Source organism: Mustela putorius, unplaced genomic scaffold (genome assembly GCF_011764305.1).
Source record: "Mustela putorius furo isolate JIRA1106 unplaced genomic scaffold, ASM1176430v1.1 tig00003899_pilon_pilon_pilon, whole genome shotgun sequence".
Taxonomy (NCBI): Eukaryota; Metazoa; Chordata; class Mammalia; order Carnivora; family Mustelidae; genus Mustela; species Mustela putorius.
The window spans coordinates 2788286-2809087 of NW_025422048.1; the positions used below are offsets into that span (position 1 = coordinate 2788286).

The 20802-nt window shown below is 39.0% G+C and overlaps 1 protein-coding gene across 2 annotated transcripts in view; it reads left to right on the forward strand.

Moving 5' to 3' along the window:
- The window catches only part of GABRA3 (gamma-aminobutyric acid type A receptor subunit alpha3), a 393257-nt gene extending 374977 nt beyond the window's left edge, over positions 1-18280 (forward strand). For both annotated transcript variants that reach the window (XM_004776653.2, XM_013047929.2), the window contains one exon: positions 17117-18280. In XM_004776653.2, the coding sequence (XP_004776710.1) occupies positions 17117-17452 (336 nt within the window). In that variant the 3' untranslated portion in view covers positions 17453-18280. The remainder of the gene's footprint in view (positions 1-17116) is intronic.
- Positions 18281-20802: the final 2522 nt, after the last annotated feature.

The window sequence follows — 20802 nt, forward strand, 5'->3', positions numbered from 1 at the left end:
TCCCAACCTCACTCCCCCCAGCAACCCTCAGTTTGTTTTGTGAGATTAAGAGTCACTTATGGTTTGTTTCCCTCCCAATCCCATCTTGTTTCATTGATTCTTCTTCTACCCCCTTAAGCCCCCATGTTGCATCACCACTTCCTCATATCAGGGAGATCATATAATAGTTGTCTTTCTCCGCTTGACTTATTTCGCTAAGCATGATATGCTCTAGTTACATCCATGTTGTTGCAAATGGAAAGATTTCATTTCTTTTGATGGCTGCATACTATTCCATTGTGTATCTATACCACATCTTCTTGATCCATTCATCTGTTGATGGACATCTACATTCTTACCAAAGTTTGGCTATTGTGGACATTGCTGCTATAAACATTCGGGTGCACGTGCCCCTTTGGATCACTACGTTTGTAACTTTAGGGTAAATACCCAGTAGTGCAATTGCTGGGTCATAGGGCAGTTCTATTTTCAACATTTTGAGGAACCTCCATGCTGTTTTCCAGAGTGGCTGCACCAGCTTACATTCCCACCAACAGTGTAGGAGGGTTCCCCTTTCTCTGCATCCTCGCCAACATCTGTCATTTCCTGACTTGTTGATTTTAGCCATTCTGACTGGTGTGAGGTGATATCGCATTGTGGTTTTGATTTGTATTTCCCTGATGCCGAGTGATATGGAGCACTTTTTCATGTGTCTGTTGGCCATCTGGATGTCTTCTTTCAGAAATGTCTGTTCATGTCCTCTGCCTGTTTCTTGATTAGATTATTTGTTCTTTGGGTGTTGAGTTTGCTAAGTTCTTTAAAGATTCTGGACACTAGTCCTTTATCTGATATGTCATTTGCAAATATCTTCTCCCACTCTGTCAGTTGTCTTCTGATTTTGTTAAATGTTTCCTTTGCTGTGCAAAAGCTTTTGATCTTGATGAAATCCCAATAGTTCATTTTTGCCCTTGCTTCCCTTGCCTTGGACGATATTCCTAGGAAGATGTTGCTGCGGCTGAGGCAGAAGAGGTTGCTGCCTGTGTTCTCCTCAAGAATTTTGATGGATTCCTTTAGCACATTGAGGTCCTTCATCCATTTTGAGTATATTTTCGTGTGTGGTGTAAGGAAATGGTCCAATTTCATTTTTCTGCATGTGGCTGTCCAATTTTCCCAGCACCATTTATTGAAGAGGCTGTCTTTTTTCCATTGGACATTCTTTCCTGCTTTGTCGAAGATTAGTTGACCATAGTGTTGAGGGTCTATTTCTGGGCTCTCTATTCTGTTCCATTGATCTATGTGTCTGTTTTTGTGCCAGTACCTAGCTGTCTTGATGATGACAGCTTTGTAATAGAGCTTGAAGTCCGGAATTGTGATGCCACCAACGTTGGCTTTCTTTTTCAATATCCCTTTGGCTATTCGAGGTCTTTTCTGGTTCCATATAAATTTTAGAATTATTTGTTCCATTTCTTTGAAAAAGATGGATGGTACTTTGATAGGAATTGCATTAAATGTGTAGATTGCTTTAGGTAGCATAGACATTTTCACAATATTTATTCTTCCAATCCAGGAGCATGGAACATTTTTCCATTTCTTTGTGTCTTCCTCAATTTCTTTCATGAGTACTTTATAGTTTTCTGAGTATATATTCTGTGGCTCTTTGGTTAGGTTTATTCCTAGGTATCTTATGGTTTGGGGTGCTATTGTAAATGGGATTGACTCCTTAATTTCTCTTTCTTCTGTCTTGTTGATGGTGTAGAGAAATGCAACTGATTTCTGTGCATTGATTTTATATCCTGACACTTTACTGAATTCCTGTATAAGTTCTAGCAGTTTTGGAGTGGAGTCTTTTGGGTTTTCCACATATAGTATCATATCATCTGTGAAGAGTGATAATTTGACTTCTTTGCTGATTTGGATGCCTTTAATTTCCTTTTGTTGTCTTATTGCTGAGGCTAGGACCTCTAGTACTATGTTGAATAGCAGTGGTGATAATGGACATCCCTGCCGTGTTCCTGACCTTAGCGGAAAAGCTTTCAGTTTTTCTCAATCGAGAATGATATTTGCGGTGGGTTTTTCATAGATGGCTTTGATGATATTGAGGTATGTGCCCTCTATCCCTACACTTTGAAGAGTTTTGATCAGGAAGGGATGCTGTACTTTTTCAGCATCTATTGAGAGTATCATATGGTTCCTGTTCTTTCTTTTATTGATGTGTTGTATCACATTGACTGATTTGCGGATGTTGAACCAACCTTGCAGCCCTGGAATAAATCCCACTTGGTCGTGGTGAATAATCCTTTTAATGTATTGTTGAATCCTATTGGCTAGTATTTTGGTGAGAATTTTCGCATCTGTGTTCATCAAGGATATTGGTCTATAGCTCTCTTTTTTGATGGGATCCTTGTCTGGTTTTGGGATCAAGGTGATGCTGGCCTCATCAAATAAGTTTGGAAGTTTTCTTTCCATTTCTATTATTTGGAACAGTTTCAGGAGAATAGGAATTAGTTCTTCTTTAAATGTTTGGTAGAATTCCCAAGGGAAGCCGTCTGGCCCTGGGCTTTTGTTTGTTTGGAGATTTTTAATGACTATTTCAATCTCCTTACTGGTTATGGGTCTGTTCTGGCTTTCTATTTCCTCCTGGTTCAGTTGTGGTAGTTTATATGTTTCTAGGAATGCATCCATTTCTTCCAGATTGTCAAATTTGTTGGCGTAGAGTTGCTCCATAGTATGGTCTTATAATAGTTTGTATTTCTTTGGTGTTAGTTGTGATCTCTCCTCTTTCATTCATGATTTTATTTATTTGGGTCCTTTCTCTTTTCTTTTTGATAAGTCTGGCCAGGGGTTTATCAATTTTATTAATTCTTTCAAAGAACCAGCTCCTAGTTTTGTTGATTTGCTCTATTGTTTTTTTTTGGTTTCTATTTCATTGATTTCTGCTCTGATCTTTATGATTTCTCTTCTCCTGCTGGGCTTAGGGTTTCCTTCTTGTTCTTTCTCCAGCCCCTTTAGGTGTAGGGTTAGGATGTGTACCTGAGACCTTTCTTGTTTCTTGAGAAAGGCTTGTACCACTATATATTTTCCTCTCAGGACTGCCTTTGTTGTGTCCCACAGATTTCGAACTGTTGTATTTTCATTATCCTTGTTTCCATGAACTTTTTCAATTCTTCTTTAATTTCCTGGTTGACCCATTCATTCTTTAGAAGGATGCTGTTTAGTCTCCATGTAATTGGGTTCTTTCCAAATTTCCTTTTGTGGTTGAGTTCTAGCTTTAGAGCATTATGGTCTGAAAATATGCAGGGAATGATCCCAATCTTTTGATACCGGTTGAGTCCTGATTTAGGACCGAGGATGTGATCTATTCTGGAGAATGTTCCATGTGCACTAGAGAAGAATGTGTATTCTGTTGCTTTGGGATGAAATGTTCTGAAAATATCTGTGATGTCCATCTGTTCCAGTGTGTCGTTTAAGGCCTTTATTTCCTTTTTGATCTTTTGCTTGAATGATCTGTCCATTTCTGTGAGGGGAGTGTTAAAGTCCCCTACTATTATTGTATTATTGTTGATGTGTTTCTTTGATTTTGTTATTAATTGGTTTATATAGTTGGCTGCTCCCACGTTAGGGGCATAGATATTTAAAATTGTTAAATCTTCTTTTGGACAGACCCTTTGAGTATGATATAGTGTCCTTCCTCAACTTTTATTATAGTCTTTGGCTTAAAATCTAATTGATCTGATATAAGGATTGCCACCCGTGCTTTCTTCTGATGTCCATTAGCATGGTAAATTCTTTTCCACCCCCTCACTTTAAATCTGGAGGTGTATTCAGGCTTAAAATGAGTTTCTTGGAGGCAACATATAGATGGTTTTTTTTTTTATCCATTCTGATACCCTGTGTCTTTTGACAGGGGCATTTAGCCCATTAACATTCAGGGTAACTATTGAGAGATATGAATTTAGTGCCATTGTATTGCCTGTAAGGTGACTGTTACTGTATATGGTCTCTGTTCCTTTCTGATCTACCACTTGTAGGCTCTCTCTTTGCTTAGAGGACCCCTTTCAAGATTTCCTGTAGAGCTGGTTTGGTGTTTGCAAATTCTTTCAGTTGTTGTTCGTCCTGGAAGCTTTTAATCTCTCCTTCTATTTTCAATGATAGCCTAGCTGGATATAGTATTCTTGGCTGCATATTTTTCTCATTTAGTGCTCTGAAAATAGGTCTCTGTGGATAAGTCAGCTGCCAATCTAATATTTTTACCATTGTATGTTACAGACTTCTTTTCCCGGGCTGCTTTCAGGATTTTCTCTTTGTCACTGAGACTTGTAAATTTTACTATTAGGTGACGGGGTGTGGGCCTATTCTTATTGATTTTGAGGGGCATTCTCTGAACCTCCTGAATTTTGATCCTCATTCCCTTTGCCATATTGGGGAAATTCTCCCCAATAATTCTCTCCAGTATACCTTCTGCTCCCCTCTCTCTTTCTTCTTCTTCTGGAATCCCAATTATTCTAATGTTATTTCGTCTTATGGTGTCACTTATCTCTTGAATTCTCCCCTCGTGGTCCAGTAGCTGTTTGTCCCACTTTTGCTCAGCTTCTTTATTCTCTGTCATTTGGTCTTCTATATCACTAATTCTTTCTTCTGCCTCATTTATCCTAGCAGTGAGAGCCTCCATTTTTGATTGCACCTCATTAATAGCTTTTTTTAATTTCAACTTGGTTAGATTTTAGTTCTTTTATTTCTCCAGAAAGGGCTGGAGAGGGTTTCTCTAATATCTTCCATGCCTTTTTCGAGCCTGGCTAGAACCTTGAGAATTGTCATTCTGAACTCTAGATCTGACATATTATCAATGTCTGTATTCATTAGGTCCCTAGCCTTCGGTACTGCCTCTTGTTCTTTTTTTTGTGTTGAATTTTTCCGTCTTGTTATTTTGTCCAGATAAGGGTATATGAAGGAGCAAGGAAAATACTAAAAGGGTGGCAACAACCCCAGGAAAATATGCTTTAACCAAATTAGAAGAGATCCCAAATCGTGAGGCGGAAGAAAGGGGATAAAAAGAGGTTAAAAAAGGAAGAAAGAAAAAAAAAAGAGATACATAAAAAGAAAAGAAAAGAAAAGAATTAAAAAATAAGAAATGAAGAAAAATATAAATAAGAAAAAAAATATATATATATATTAGATAAACTAGTTAAAAACATTAAAAAAGAAAAGGGTAAAAATTAAAAAAAAAATTTTACCCGAAGGCGAGAAAAAAGAAAAAAAATGAAAAAGAAAAAAATTAAATTAACTGCAAGACTAAAAAATAAAATCACAGGGAGAAAGCCATGAGTTCCGTGCTTTCCTTTCTCCTCCTCTGGAATTCTGCTGCTCTCCTTGGTATTGAAACCGCACTCCTTGGTAGGTGAGCTTGGTCTTGGCTGGATTTCTTGTTGATCTTCTGGGGGAGGGGCCTGTTGTAGTGATTCTCAAGTGTCTTTGTCCCAGCCGGAAATGCACCACCCTTACCAGAGGCCGGGCTGAGTAATCCGCTCGGGTTTGCTTTCAGGAGCTTTTGTTCCCTGACCGCTTTCCGTAGAGTTCCGGAGGACGGGAATACAAATGGCGGCCTCCTGGTCTCTGGCCCGGAGAAGCCGAGAGCCTGGGGACCCCACTCCTCAGTGCGCCCTCAGAGAACAGCACCCAGTTTCTCCTGTCTGCCTGACCTCCGGCCGCGCTCCGAGCTCACCGAGCCTGTGGCTTGTTCAAGGTAACCCCAAGCTGTGAGCTTACTGTCGGCTCTGTCTCTGTAGCCAGCTTCCCCGTTCCAATACCCGCAAGCTCTGTGACACTCAGACACCCCCGATCCTTCTGTGACCCTGTGGGACCTGAGGCCACGCTGACCCCGCATGGGCTTCACCCCGGTTTAGCCTCTGGAGCGATGTCCCTCAGTGTAACAGACTTTCAAAAGTCCCAATTTTGTGCTCTGTTGCTCTGCCACTTGCCGGGAGCCAGCCCCTCCCTCCTGGTCTATCTTTCCGTTGCTTTGGATTCACGTCTCCGCCAGTCCTACCTTTCAGAAAGTGGTTGTTTTTCTGTTTCCAGAATTGCTGTTCTTCTTCTCTTCAATCTGCCGATGGATTTGTAGGTGTTTGCAATCTTTAGATAAGCTATCTAGCTGATCTCCTGCTAGCTGAAATAGTCTCAGCCTGTTACTTCTCTGCCATCTTGACTCCTCCCCAGTAAAATCTTTTTTAAAGAGATTTTCCTTCTTGAAAAATATTTGAATGTTCTAGAATAATATTTTATATTAGATAGTATACTCAACTTCCATTCACATCTTGGAATAATTTAGCTTATTATTATTAGTGGCTTTTAAATCTGTAGGGGCATTCCTGTAAATACAGTCACAAACTGAGTCACCCCTTCATATTTTTCTATGGGTTAATAAAATTCACTATGGGTTAAGTTGTACTCATAAACTGGTAGTCTTCCCTCTCTGTTCTATGGTAGACATAAATGCTCTGAACAAAAGTTTTCTATCATTGATCAATCAATTGAAACAAAAACAAACAACAATCATTTTTTTAATATATGCAGGATGCAGAGCTAAACATAGCATGGCCCTAGTACTCAGAAGCTGATGGTTAAAAAGGAAAGTAAGTTACATGTGCCTATACATACAGAGCCCTGATACAGGACCAAGTGCTGACAGTCATAGGAAAGAAAAAAAAAAACAAAATATTCTCTCTCCATTTTTTTTCTGTTTACCTTAAATTGGCCATTTCATGAGGAAACTACTTCCTCAGCTAACAGTTCAAGTGGAAGCCACCCTTCCATTCCTTCCTTGCTGCTTCCTATCATTACCCACTCCTTTACTTCATGAAAACTGCTTTGTGCTTTAATGCTCACCTCATGTAGCTATCTCACTCTATATTTCTTTATCATTTTTCCAATATTATTTTCTCTTGCATGCCCATTTTATATATAGGATTTTATAACTACTTGCTATTATTTGCAACCATTCTAAGTGCAGTTATTGTTTTTCACTTGGATGACACATCTGACATTATAAACTAGAATTAAGCCTGTGGTCAGTTCTATCAAATGAGCTCTGCATTATCCAACTTGCCAAGCACTGTTACTGTTTCCACCACTAGGTGTGGGCTTTGGAAATGAATCAGTCTGATTGCCCGTTTATTTGTTCTAGTGTTTTGTTTTTCCAGGAAGACTATAAAAGTTAAGTCAGCCAATGATATTAGTATGTTTGGAATGGCTACCAGATATCAAAGCCTCATGATAAACCTCTGTGTAGACATGTGAGGCCATATGTTCTACAGGGCTTACCTCTGTGTCGCCCCTGGTCAGTGGCCTTATTGTAGTTTCTTGTGTTATTTTTTATCCTCCCCTCACTTCTTTTTTTTAAGATTTATTTATTTGAAAAAAAAAGATTTATTTATTTGAGAGAGAGAGAGAGAGAAAGAGAGCATGCATGGGTGAAGGGACAGAGGGAGAGAATATCCAAGCAGACTCACTAAGTATGGAGCAGGGCTCTACCTCACAAGCCATGAGATCAGAACCTGAGCCAAAACCAGGAGTCAGATGCTTAGCCAACTACACCAACCAGGTACCCCTAATTCTCCCCTGACTTTTTATTTTCGTCCTGTACTGTGCTTTTTTCTAGACTTTATCCTCCCATCCTTCGTAAGTTTTCCCTCATTTCTCTCAGGAATTCCTGTTCATGGAAAATAAACCATTCTACGTTACCAACTTTTTTTAAAAAAAGATTTATTTATTTGACAGACAGAAATCACAAGTAGGCAGAGAGGCAGGCAGAGAGAGAGAGGAGAAAGCAGGCTCCCTGCTGAGCAAAGAGCCCGATGTGGGCCTCAATCTCAGGACCCTTGGATCATCACCTGAGCTGAAGGCAGAGGCTTTAACCCACTGAGCCACCCAGGCGTCCCCGTTACCAACTTTTTAAAAAAGATTTTATTTATTTATTTGACAGACAGAAATCACAAGTAGGCACAGATGCAGGCAGAGAGAGAGGGGGAGAAGCAGACTTCCTGCCAAGCAGAGAGCCTGATGCGGGGCTTGATCCTAGGACCCTTGAGCTCATGACCCTAGCAGAAGGCAGAGGCTTAAACCACTGAGCCTCCCAGGCCCCCCACTACCAGATTTTTTACTGAAAATATTTATTTTTTATTCCAATAACTCCTATCTTAACTGACACCCATTTCTCAATTGAGACTTCTCTTCTGCTGCCTTTTGCTTGACAGAAGTTGTTATTCTCACCCCACTTTCTAGAAGTGTATTTCACATCCTCCTAACCCTGCTATTGCTTTTAGACCATAAATCTCCCACTCTTTTATACTAAAGATGTCTCTCTGAAGCTCCAGGTATTCGTTTGGATTCTTATATATCAGGATTTCCTGTTGTTCCCTTTTATCCTTGATATTTTCCTTTACATACAAGTCTCCATATCCATTCCTAGCCTCATTGGATTGGCCTCTTAATTTTATTCCTCCACTAACCATATGTTGTATACCCAATAGTCAGAATGATCTTTTAAAATTGTAAATTAGAAAAATTTTGCTCAAAATACCTTAATGGCTTCCCAACACACATAGATCAAAATCCATAACCTTTACCATGCCTTTAAAGCTTTATGGGATCTGGTTGCAGATCTATGATGTTACCTTTTACCATTCTTTACCATTCTTCTTCTTCTTCTTCTTCTTCTTCTTCTTCTTCTTCTTCTTCTTCTTCTTCTTCTTCTTCTTCTTCTTCTTCTTCTTCTTTCTTCTTACTTCTGTTTATGTAAATTCAATTAGCCAAGGTATAGTACATCATTAGTTTTTGACATAATGTTCAGTGATTCATTTGTTGAGTATATCACCCAGTGCTCATCATATCACATGCCCTCTTTAATGCTTATCACCCAGTTACACCATCCCCAATTTTTTTTAAAATTTTTTTATCATTCATTCCATTTAGGTCACAGTGGCCTCCTTTATGATCTTTGTACTAGTCACTCACCTTCCAATGGCAAGTGTTTTGTTACTACTATCTTTTCTCTCTGAAAATTTTGTTTTCAGATCTTTTCATGGCTTACTTCCTCATTTTATTCAAATCTCTGCTTACCTTCTTAAATTTTCTCTAACAGATGTCATACTTCTTTACCCCTAACCTGCTTTCAAATACTATCTATGTTTTGGTAGGTAGAAAGGTACACAGTGAGTTAAAGTAAATTTCATATAATAGTATTTATATCCTTAATGGAGAAGGTAAAAGGAATTGTCAAGATTTAAAATATATTTTATAAGAAATAGAAAACAGAGTTGATTATTAACACGGAGGAAGATTGCAGGCAGATTGAAAAATGAGAAGAATTCAAGAATATAGGCTTATAAATGCCACCAATCCATCAATGGCTATGGAAAATTCTTTTCAGAAACAAGTAGAATAATTGAATGGAGTGACTGAGGAAGTTGATGATCCTGGGAAGCGAGTGCTGTAATACACCACCTGGCAATGTCTGGTTAAGAAAACAAAGAATACAGAATAATGGATTTTGAGAAACTGCAGAGCTATTCATTCATTTGTTAAGAATTTACTGAGTGTCTACTACATGGTAGGTTGTGTGTTAGGTGCTAGGGGTACAGCAGTGAAAAGTAAAACATGGCCCCTTCCCTCAGGAGGCCAAATTGAAACTGTCCATTAAACAATTAATCCCCGTCCTCCCCCCCTACCCTATCTCTAGCAACCATTCTACTTTCTGTCTCTATGAATCTGAATACTATAAGTACCTTATTTAGGTAAAAATCATATAATAATTGTCATTTGTGACTGGGTTATGTCACTTAGCATAATGACCTCAACATTCATGTCTTAGCATGTGTCAGAATATCCTTCATTTCCAAGGATGACTAATATTCCATTGTGTGGCTAGAACCCATTTTCCTTATCCATTCTTTTCTCTACAGACACTTCAGTTGCATTTGGCTTTTGGATCTTGGAAATTATGCTATTATGAACATGCGTGTTCAAATCTCTTTAAAACCTTGCCTTCAATTTTTGGGAATACATACCCAGAAGTAGAATTGCTGGGTCACACTTTATTTCTATTTTTAATTTTTTGAAGAACTGACATACCATTTTCTGTGGTGGCTACACCATTGTACATTCCTAACAGTGCACAAGGACTCCGCTTTTTCCACATCATTGTGAAAACTTGTTATTTTCTGTTTTATTGTCATTGATAGTATACATCCTAATGAGGTGGTAGGTATCTCATTATGGTTTTCTTTTTTTTTTTTTTTAAAGAATTTATTTATTTATTTGGAGGGCAGAAAGAGAGCACAAGCAGGGGAAAGGGCAGGAAGAGAAGGAGAAGCAGACTCCCTGCTGAGCAGGGAGCCTGACACAGAGTTGGATTCCATGACTCTGAGATCATGAGCTGAGCTGAAGTCAGATGCCTTGCCAAAAATCGGGTCGATTGGGTTTTTTTTTTTTTTCCATTTTGTTTTTGGGATTATTTTTTGCCCCTTTAATTGAAGTATAATTGACAGTATCTTCTTAGTTTCAGATGTATACAATGATTTATTTTATACATTATGAAATGATCCCCATAAGTCTTCCACTCTGTTACCAAAGTTATTATATTATTGACTGTATTCCTTATGCTGTACATTACATCTCCATGATTAATTTTACTGGAAGTTGGTACTTCTTAATCATTTTCACCTATTTTACCTGTTTCCCCAATCCTTCCCCTCTTCAGTAACCAAGTTACCTCTATATAGACCCTATTTCTGTTTTGTTTTCTTAGATACTAGATATAAGTGAAATCATATGGTATTTGTGTATAAGTGAAATCTCTGAGTTATTTTACTCAGCATAATACCCGCTAGGTCCATCCATGTTGTGGCAATTGACAAGATTTAATTATTATGGGTGAGTAATATTCCATTGTATACATATATGCCATATCTCCTTTATCCATTCATCTATTGATGGACACTGAGGTTGCTTCCATAAGTTAACCATTACAAATAATGCTGCAATAACCATAGGGTCTATGTATCCCTTCAAGTTAGTGTTTTCATTTTCTTTGGGTAAATACCCAGTAGTGTAATTACTGAATCATAGGGTGTTTCTAATTTTTTGAGGAACCTCCATATTGTTTTCCATAGTACCTGAATCTATTAACATTCCTACCAACAGTATATGCAGTTTCCCTTTTCTCCACATCCTCGTCAATACTTTTTTTGGTCGTTTTGCTAATAGCCACTCTGACCAATGTGAGGAGATACCTCATTATAGTTTTGATTTACATTTTCCTGATGATAGTGATGCTAAACATCTTTTCATATGTCTATTGACCATCTGTATGTTTTCAAGTCCTCTGCCAATTTTTTTGAAGATTTTATTTATTTATTTGACAGACAGAGACGGTAAGAAAGGGAACAGAAGCAGGGGGAGCGTGAGAGGGAGAGGCAGACTCCCCGCTGAGCAGGGAGCCTGATGTGGGACTTGATTCCAGGACCTCATGGTCATGACCTGAGCTGAAGGCAGATGCTTAATAACTGATCCACCCAGGCACCCTCTCTGCCAATTTTTTAATCAATTTTTTTTATATTAAGTTGTGTGACTTCCTTATATATGTTGGATGTTAACCCCTTAGTGGATGTATGACTTGCAAATATCTACTCCCATTTAGTATGTAGTCTTTTCATTTTGTTGATTGTCTCCTTTCCTGTGCAGAAGCTTTTAGGTTTGATATAATTCCATTTGTTTATTTTAGCTTTTATTGCTCTTTTCTGAGGAGAGTTGTCTTAAAAATATTGCTAAGACTGGTGACAAATAGATTGCTGCTTGTGTTTTCTTCTGAAAGTTTTATGTTTTCAGGTCTTCCACTCTGGCTTTTAATGCATTTTGAGTTTATTTTTCTATATGATATAAGAGAGTAGTCCAGTTTTGGTTTTCTGCATGTAGCTGTTCAGTTTTCCTAGCACCATTTATTGAAGAGACTGCCTTTCCCCATTTGATCTTTTTACATCCTTTGGTCACAGCTTAATTGGCTATTTATGCATAGGTTTATTTCTGGATGCCCTATTCTGTTTATATATGTGTCTATTTTCATGCCAGTACCATACAATTTTGATTCTTATAACTTTGTAGTATGGTTTGAAATCAGGAAACATGATACCTCCACCTTTGTTCCACTTTCTCAATATCGCTTAGCTATTTGGGGTCTTTCAGTGCTTTCATATAAATTTGATAATTTTTTGTTCTAGTTCCATGAAAAAATGCCTTTGGTATTTTGACAGAGATTGCATTGAATCCATATATTGCTTTGGGTAGTATAGATATTTTTTAAATGTTAATTCTCCGAAACCATGGGACAGTATAATTTTCCACTTGTGTTGTCCAGTTTCTTTCAGCAATGTCATAAATCACCTTTGGTTAAATTTATTCCTGGATATTTTATTTTTTATGTTTGAGGAACCTCAAACTGTAATGAAATTGTAAATGAAATTGTTTTCTCTTTTTTCTAACATTTAAAAAAATTTTAATTAATTCAATTTAATTAACGTATACTATATTAGTTTAAGTGGTACAATTTAGTGATTGCTTGCATACAAAACCTAATGCTCATTACATCAAGTGCCAATCATCCAATTAATTACCACTTCCCCCCACCTCCTTCCCTTCAGCAACCCTCAGTTTGCTTCCTATAGTTAAGGGTCTCTTATGGTTTGTCTACCTCTCTGTTTCCATCTTATTTTATTTTTCCTTCCTTTCCCCTATGCTCATCTGTTTTGCTTCTTAAGTTCCCTAAGAGGAAAATCAAAATTTTTTTTAAATTTATCTTTCTGTTTTAATGCTCATTACTAGTGTATAGAAATGCAAGTGATGGGACACCTCGGTGGCTCAGTCATTTAAGTGTCTGCCCTTGGCTCAGGTCATGATTCCAGGCTCCTGGGATCCAGCCCCACATCATGCTCCCTGCTCAGCATGGAGCCTGCTCCTCCCTCTCCCTCTGCCCTGATTGTGCTCTCTCTCTCTCTCTCTCTCAAATAAATAAATAAATAAATAAATCTTTTTTAAAAAATGCAAGTGATTTCTGCCTGTTAATTTTGTATCCTGCAATCTTACTAAATGTATTAGTTCCAATTGCTTTTTAGTGGAGTCTTCAGGGTTTTCTATACATGGTATCATGTCACCTGCAAATAATGACAGTTTTATTTTTTTTTCTAATTGGGATGACTTTTATTTCTTTTATGTTGAGGCTAGGACCTATAATAGTATGTTGAATAAAAAATGGTGAGAATGGACATCCTTGTCTTGTTCCTGTTCCTAAAGAAAAGGCTTTCAGCTTTTTACCTTTGGGTATGTTAGCTGTGGGCTTGTCATATATGATTTTTATTATGTTGAGGTATGCTTCTTCCAGTCTCACTTTGTTGAGAGTTTTTATCAAAAATGAATGTTGGATTTTGTCAACTGCTTTGTTTGCATCTATTGAGATGATCATGATTTTTATCCTTTTTTTGTTATTGTTGTGTATCACATTCATTGACTTGTGGATCTTGAACTGTCTTTCCATCACTGGAATGAATCCTACTTGATCTTGCTATATACTACTTTTAATTAATTTGCTGTTGAATTTGATTAGCTAATATTTTGTTGAGGGTTTTGGCATGTATGTTCATCAGGGATATTGGGCTGTAGTGTGTGTGTGCATGCGTGTGTGTGTGTGTGTGTGTGTGGTGTTTTTGGTTGTGATACCAAGGTAATGCTGGCCTCATAAAATGAGTTTGGAAGTGTTCTCTCTTCTTCAACTTCTAAAAATGCTTTGAGAAGGATAGGTCTAACTCTTCTTTAAATGTTTGGTAGAATTTACACATGAAGCCATTTGGTCCTGGATTTTTTTTTTGTTTTTTTGTAACTTCTTTGATTTGTCTTTGATTTCCTTATAACATATATGCCATTACTTTGCTCCACTTATGAAAATTGGGGTTCAGGAAATTTGAGTGTCTACTATGGGGTAGATTCAGAGGCTCTAGGCCATATCTGCATATACTCTGATGGCTTGGCTGAATATCAAGTACATTCAGAGCTCCAACTTACCCTGTACTTTGTACTTCTAGAACAATAGACATGAATGCCATCTGAGGAAAACCCTTGAGTTGGACATGCATTGGTCCATAAAAGTTTTCATTGCCTCATCCTAAAATCCACATGAGGTGACTTTCTAGAAGGAACGTTGTCCTGGGAGTCATACTTGGGGAATTTGGAGGAGTCAGTTTCAGTTTGGTGGTGTGGGAATTACTCCCAGCTGAACTATGGAAATTTATTTTCTGTATAGGAGAGGTCAAGACTAAGGAGGAACAAATGAAAAATCACATTGAGAGTCCTCAGTGTGGGGAGGTCATCTTTTTATTCACTAAACATCTATCACATGACTAAGTTAGGCATTTGGCTAGGAAGGAAGGAATAGAATTACAACTTGGTCAAAACTAAGTTTAGTTTGTATCTATCAAATTCCAGATCATAGGGAAATATTGAAAACTAGGTACAGAAATGGATAAATATTAACTACTAATCTCTGCATCCTATTTCTGTCTTCTTGATAGTACAGCTTTTGCTTTGATTTCCTTCCTGACTATTTAGGTAAAAAATTAGAATGGTTGACTAAAATGTGCCATGTTGGAAAGGGCAAGGGAAATTAAAATGAAATTTTCCTTTATTGCTTTAAAAATCTGAGATGAAATCCACTTATGTTTCTCCTCACCTATAGAACAAAAAGGATTTATAAAGCTAAAGAAATTGTTTGATGTTTGGAATGACTGTTTCAGAGACTTGGTCATAACCAGCTTATATGATAACTAAATGGAATAATGTGAAAGTCAAGGTAGTGGGGTTCTTTTCTTTTCTTTCTCCTCTTTTCTTTGTCCATCCACCAAAAAAAAGAGATTACTAAGCAAATTAATAAGTAAGCAGTCAAACAAGTAAAATGCTATTTAATAGCAGAAGCATTTAGCAGCATGCCTCTATTCACACAACGAAGTTGCTAATTATAAATGAGTCCCATGTAGTATGTAAGGCATTTGCAAGGTTTTTAGAAGTCTTAGAGCTCTGTCCCCCCTTCCACTTGTAGCAATCTGGCTGCAGTTCTTAAAGAGTAAAACTGTGTTGCTTTTTAAAGTCCTATTAGTGAGATGGTTTGTGTACTTAAACCAACACGTTCTCATTTATCCCACACTCCCCCTCTGATTGAAAACTCTAAAGTCAGCAAGGGCAGGCAGAATAGGAAAGCAGGGCATACAAGGCCTTTCCCTGTACACTGTGACCCAGCTGCAGCAGACTTCTTGTCATCCTTTCAAATAAGCAGTGCCCTTAACCTGTGCTATATCTTCATCTTATGAGTTCCTGCTTATCTTCTGCGACCCAGTTCAAAAAATTCATTGCCTTCTCTGAGCTACCTTTTCTACATCTGTAGGTATTTATCCCATCATTTTACTGAATTCCCATTATATCTGTTATAATTTGCTCATATCCGTTAGAACTCTGATCATACTATGTAACACTCATGTATTCCTACAACCCTCTCCAGCACTGGACTGTAAACTCCTGGAAAACAGGGATTGAAATGGATTCATCTTTTAACCTTCCCACCAATCCCTAAATACCTAGCATAGTTTTGACCCAGTAGATATTCAGTAAATATTTGGCAAAGTTATACTAGGATCAGGAAGGTAAATGGCAGTATGGTCTAAAGGGGGAAAGATAAAAATGGTAGGGACTCTAATGTAAAGAAGAAAAGAAAGAGATTAGGGGAGAAGGGTCAGTAAGAGAAAGGTGGGAGTAGAGAGACCCTGGAAGGAAAGAAGAAGAGGAGGAGTAAAATAAAATACAGATGCTGGGAATCAAAAGAACACTGACAAAGGGAACAAATGAGGTATGTGAAATTAGGGCAATGCAAGTAGTTACCACTTTTCATCAAATACTCTTGGGCATTTCTGAAGCTCATCTATCCCCAACTTTTCCCTAGAAACAAAAAGGGATGGAGAGAAGAAAAGGCTAGAGTACAGGGGGAGACAGAAAACACTATAAACTATGAGCTCAGTCACTCTATTCTGTTCTAGACCTGAGTTTTGTTTCCTCTTTTCTTCATGGAGGGTCATGAGTATAGAAATCATGTATGAAGGAACAAATGGGCACATGTGTGCATGTTTGTTTCTCATTGAGTTTTTTCTTTTTTTAATTCTGAAAAAAAAATTTACAAAGGACAGTGTCATAACAAAGGCAGAAACAGCCAGGGGATTGCCGTGTCAGAGGGAAACATTTCATCGCTCCCTGGGGAAACATTGGCTCCTGCTTGTAACTATGTATGAGTGAAAAACCCTGGTGTGCCCCCTAGCTTGCTGAACACATTTACAGTGCATGAAGGGTGAGATACTGTTGTAATGATGCATGTAAACATGCCATGGTATTTATTGTGTCTTTAAGTTGAAATGACTTTCAGACTCACATAGCTCTCTTCCTCACAGGGGATGTGCCACTTGATGGTTGAAGCCTTTTGGAGTTATTTCTCGGGTAACCAAAAAAGTGTCTCGCACCTATAGAAAGCAACACAGTACAGCCCTGGATAAAAGTCAGGAGCCCAGGTGGCTAGTGTGGGCTCTGCTACTCAGTCTGAGGCTGAATTATGTCATCTGTCAAATGGAGTAATCTCACCTACCTACTTGATAGGGTTACTGTGAGGATCAAATCACATGAATATATAAAACCCTACATGCAACCAACATTTCACAGTTTCCCAGTGATTCTTACCACCATTCTTTCATCTGATCCTCTCAACAACCCTGCCAAATATTTTGATTTTCATTTTACAGATGAAGAGACTAAAGCACAAAGAGAAGTTACTTGGCCAAAGCCACATAGCTAGTAAACCAGGATGATGCAAGTTTTCTGTTTTCAAGCTCATCTTCAATTATCCTTAGACACAAACCTGTCTACTCAGTGCTATTGGCTTCCTGGCCTCTGTTTCTTAACTTCCCTCATGGCTCCTCCTCCCTACAACCTCTGAAGGTGCTCTGTGTAATGAATTAATTAGCTTTTGTTTTGTCCCCCCTTCTCCCCTACTTTTTCTGGCTCTTAGAAGAAAACACCAGCAGCCCCAACAAAGAAAACCAGCACCACCTTCAACATCGTGGGAACCACCTATCCCATCAATCTGGCCAAGGACACTGAGTTCTCCACCATCTCCAAGGGCGCTGCTCCCAGTGCCTCCTCAACCCCAACAATTATTGCTTCGCCCAAGACCACCTACGTGCAGGACATCCCGACCGAGACCAAGACCTACAACAGTGTCAGCAAGGTTGACAAAATTTCCCGCATCATTTTTCCTGTGCTTTTTGCCATTTTTAATCTGGTCTACTGGGCCACCTATGTCAACCGGGAGTCAGCTATCAAGGGCATGATCCGCAAACACTAGATAGTGGTGATGCAGCAACCAGAGCACTGTATACCCTAGGAAGCATCCAGGCACCTAAACCCCAGGGCTCCCCTTTCTGTGTTTCAGGATTCTTCTTTTTGACTCTCTACCCAGCTGTGACTCTCAATTAATATTTATGGATCTTAACGAAAAAAAAAAAAAACAAAACAAAACAGAAAAATTACTTGTCCCTCTGACATTGCTGAGTGTACCCTCATCAGAGCCAAACACTGCCATTTGTTCAGTTGCTCATCTTAGTCTGCCAGTCTCCCCCAGCTGAGGGCACTGCATGTATTTTATTGCACTCTGCCCACTACAGAAAGAACAGGAGACTCTACTAATTGTAGTGGGAACCTTGGCTATTTGAGTGGTCCAGACCAAGGAGATTCTTGACTGGTCCAGATCAGATGATTCTGACTCATTCATAAGCCAGACTATCCCATGTGGTCCTGGCCTGCTATTTCCTTTACCTACAGCAAGGCCCACTATGCAAAAGGCAGGAGCCAGTGCTAGCCTCTGAACCTGGCCCCTGACTCTTTATTGAATTGGAGGTTAGTGGGGACAGTTAAGGCTCACCACTATCAATATATATGGCCAAAACAGATAGAACCAACTAGGCCAGCCTGGCCCCAAGATGGCTGATGCTCTGCCATGTTCAGTCCCTCAGGAAAATAGTATCATCTTTGGTATATCTCTCCTTCAGAAAAGCCCTTTGACCACCCCCCCAATAGCCAGCTGGACACTGCTTATTTTAGACTCATTACAACCTGCAAATTCTTCAGGAAAAGGATCAAGTATTTTTGTAATTTATACTAAAAAAGGGACAAACAGAAACAGAAAGATCTAGATCAAATGCCTATGCAATTTTTTAAAAATTATGTAGGGAAGTCAGCTCCCTGCCAAGGCAACTAGTCAAATACTGGATGGGGCAAGAGATTTGGGCTGGGTAGTAAAAGCTTAAAGTCTGGCTCAAAAGAGAGGGCCACTGGCAGGTAAAAGTCCTATTCTTCCTTCCATGCCTTGTACACCTTAAATGCTAGTCCAGGCCTAAGAACTCTGCTTTCACTCTGTCAGGGAACTCTGGTCCTCTGTTGATGCCAGTTCTTAGAGGGGTGAATTGGAGTCTAGTTGATTTTTGAGTCAAGTGAATCATTATTACTAGTTTGCTAATATTTAACTTAGGGGCCATTTGATCTTGTTTGTTCTTAATGTATTATAATTGTAAACTTTTTATAAGATAGATAAACTGACTCTCAGATATTTGAATGACTTGCTTAGGCAATTTATGAGTGTCTGTAATAGAGAACTATCATGGGTCCCTTTCTAAAGACCAAAAAGAAGACAGGTCTAAGAAGCCAGATCAACTTGACCTCTGAACCAACGTGATCTCAACAGTCCTGCTGACTCCTGAATGCAGTTTGGTTGGACACCAAAAAAATTTATAGAAAGAAGTCATAATGTGTTACCTAAGGAGACCACTTCTAATAGTCATGGCTCAATAGAATGAAACTGTTTAAGATGGCAGTCCCAGCCACAGAAGCCCAAATTAAAGCCACAGATGGCACCAAATCAGACTCTCCCCGCCCACTCCCTAAACAAAGCTCCTAAGGGGTCTATCATTAGCCACTGGTTGCGTTTGCGCCTATCTTTCCCTTCCCCATCCCCTGCTTCTCTGCCATTGCTGGGATAATGCATGCCAGTCCCATTATTTCTAAGAGTATGTCTGTAGGCAATTTCATGACTAGAAGAGTGTAGTGTTGTGGATATGTGGGGATGGGGGGTGGTGGGGTGGGTGGGGCTGTCAATGATCATCTAAAGGAGTTTAGAATGAAAGCCTGACCTTTGCCTTTCTGTAGAAATTGTGTTTCCAAATGCTTTGGTGCAATGTTTAGTGGCTGTTTATTAAACTTCTGAATTGTACTCAGACTGGAGAGCTTTTATTTTAAATTTAGATTTATTTATTTATTTAAGAAAGAGTGTGCACAAGCCTGGGGAGGGACAGAGGAAGAGGGAAAATATCTCAAACAGACTCTCTGCAGAGTGCAGAACCTGGTGTGGGATGTAGGGATTGATCCCATGACCCTGAGACCATGACTTGAGCCAAAATCAAGAGTTGGACACTAAACTGACTGAGCCACTGAAGGACCGCAAGAGGCTTTTTTTTGGTGGGGGGGGATTACTCATCTTTCACTCCCACTCTTAATTCACCCTTGCTTTCTACTTCTTAATACTATTTAAATAAGCTGGAAAAGGTGTATCCCCAGAGCGAGAGACCTATTACAGTTGATCCAAAATTGAACCCATGTGAAAACATAGCTTTGATTGACTCAAGGGTCTCATTACCTAATAAGGGAAGAAAACACCTGCATTGTTTCCTCTGCTAAATTCTCCTACTCCCAGGAAACAGGGAAAGTAATTCTCATTGCAATTCAACATCTCTAGTCTAGTTCTTTCATATTAAATTTAATATGTTCAAAGCAAAATCCTTGACTCCTCAACACATGCAGTACTTCCCTTGGTCATTCCTTTATCAATTAACAGAAGTAGCACCATTTGCCCAGATGCTCAATACAAAAACACAGAAATAAATCTTGACACCTCTCTTTCATCCCCCCATTCAGCACATCTGACAATCTTGTGCACTTAGCCTATAATTTAAATTTCATGTTGTACCACCTACTCCTCACTACCATTACCAGCACCCCAGTCCAAGCCTTCATCATGATCTCACGTGGATCACTACAGGGCTAGCCTTTTATTTATTTTTTTTTAAAGATTTTATTTGTTTATTTGACAGAGAGAGACAGAGAGGTCACAAGTAGGCAGAGAGGCAGGCAGAGAGAGAGAGAGAGGGAGAAGCAGGCTCCCCGCCAAGGAGAGAGCCCGATGCGGGGCTCGATCCCAGGACCCTGGGATCATGACCTGGGCCGAAGGCAGAGGCTTAACCCACTGAGCCACCCAGGCGCCCCCAGGGCTAGCCTTTTAAACTGTAAACCATATCATGTCCCTTGCCTGTTTAATACCTTTCAGTGGTATCTGCTACACATAAAATAAAATCCAAAATATAAACTTGGCTTTAAAAGTCTTGCTCAATCTCCTTACCACAATGCCTGCATCACTTACAATGCATCAGTCATTTCAACAACACATCAAGTACTACTGTATCTTAGGGCCTTTATGTAGGGTGCTTTCTCAGCCTAGAAATTTGCTTCCCTTCCTGCTTTGACCTGGCTGACTCCTACTCATCCCTCAGTTTGCATAAGAAAGGTCATGTCTCTCATGTCTTGTCGTCCATCACAAACCAGCTACATGCTTGCTTCTACTCCATTCTGCATTGCTTTCACTATCCC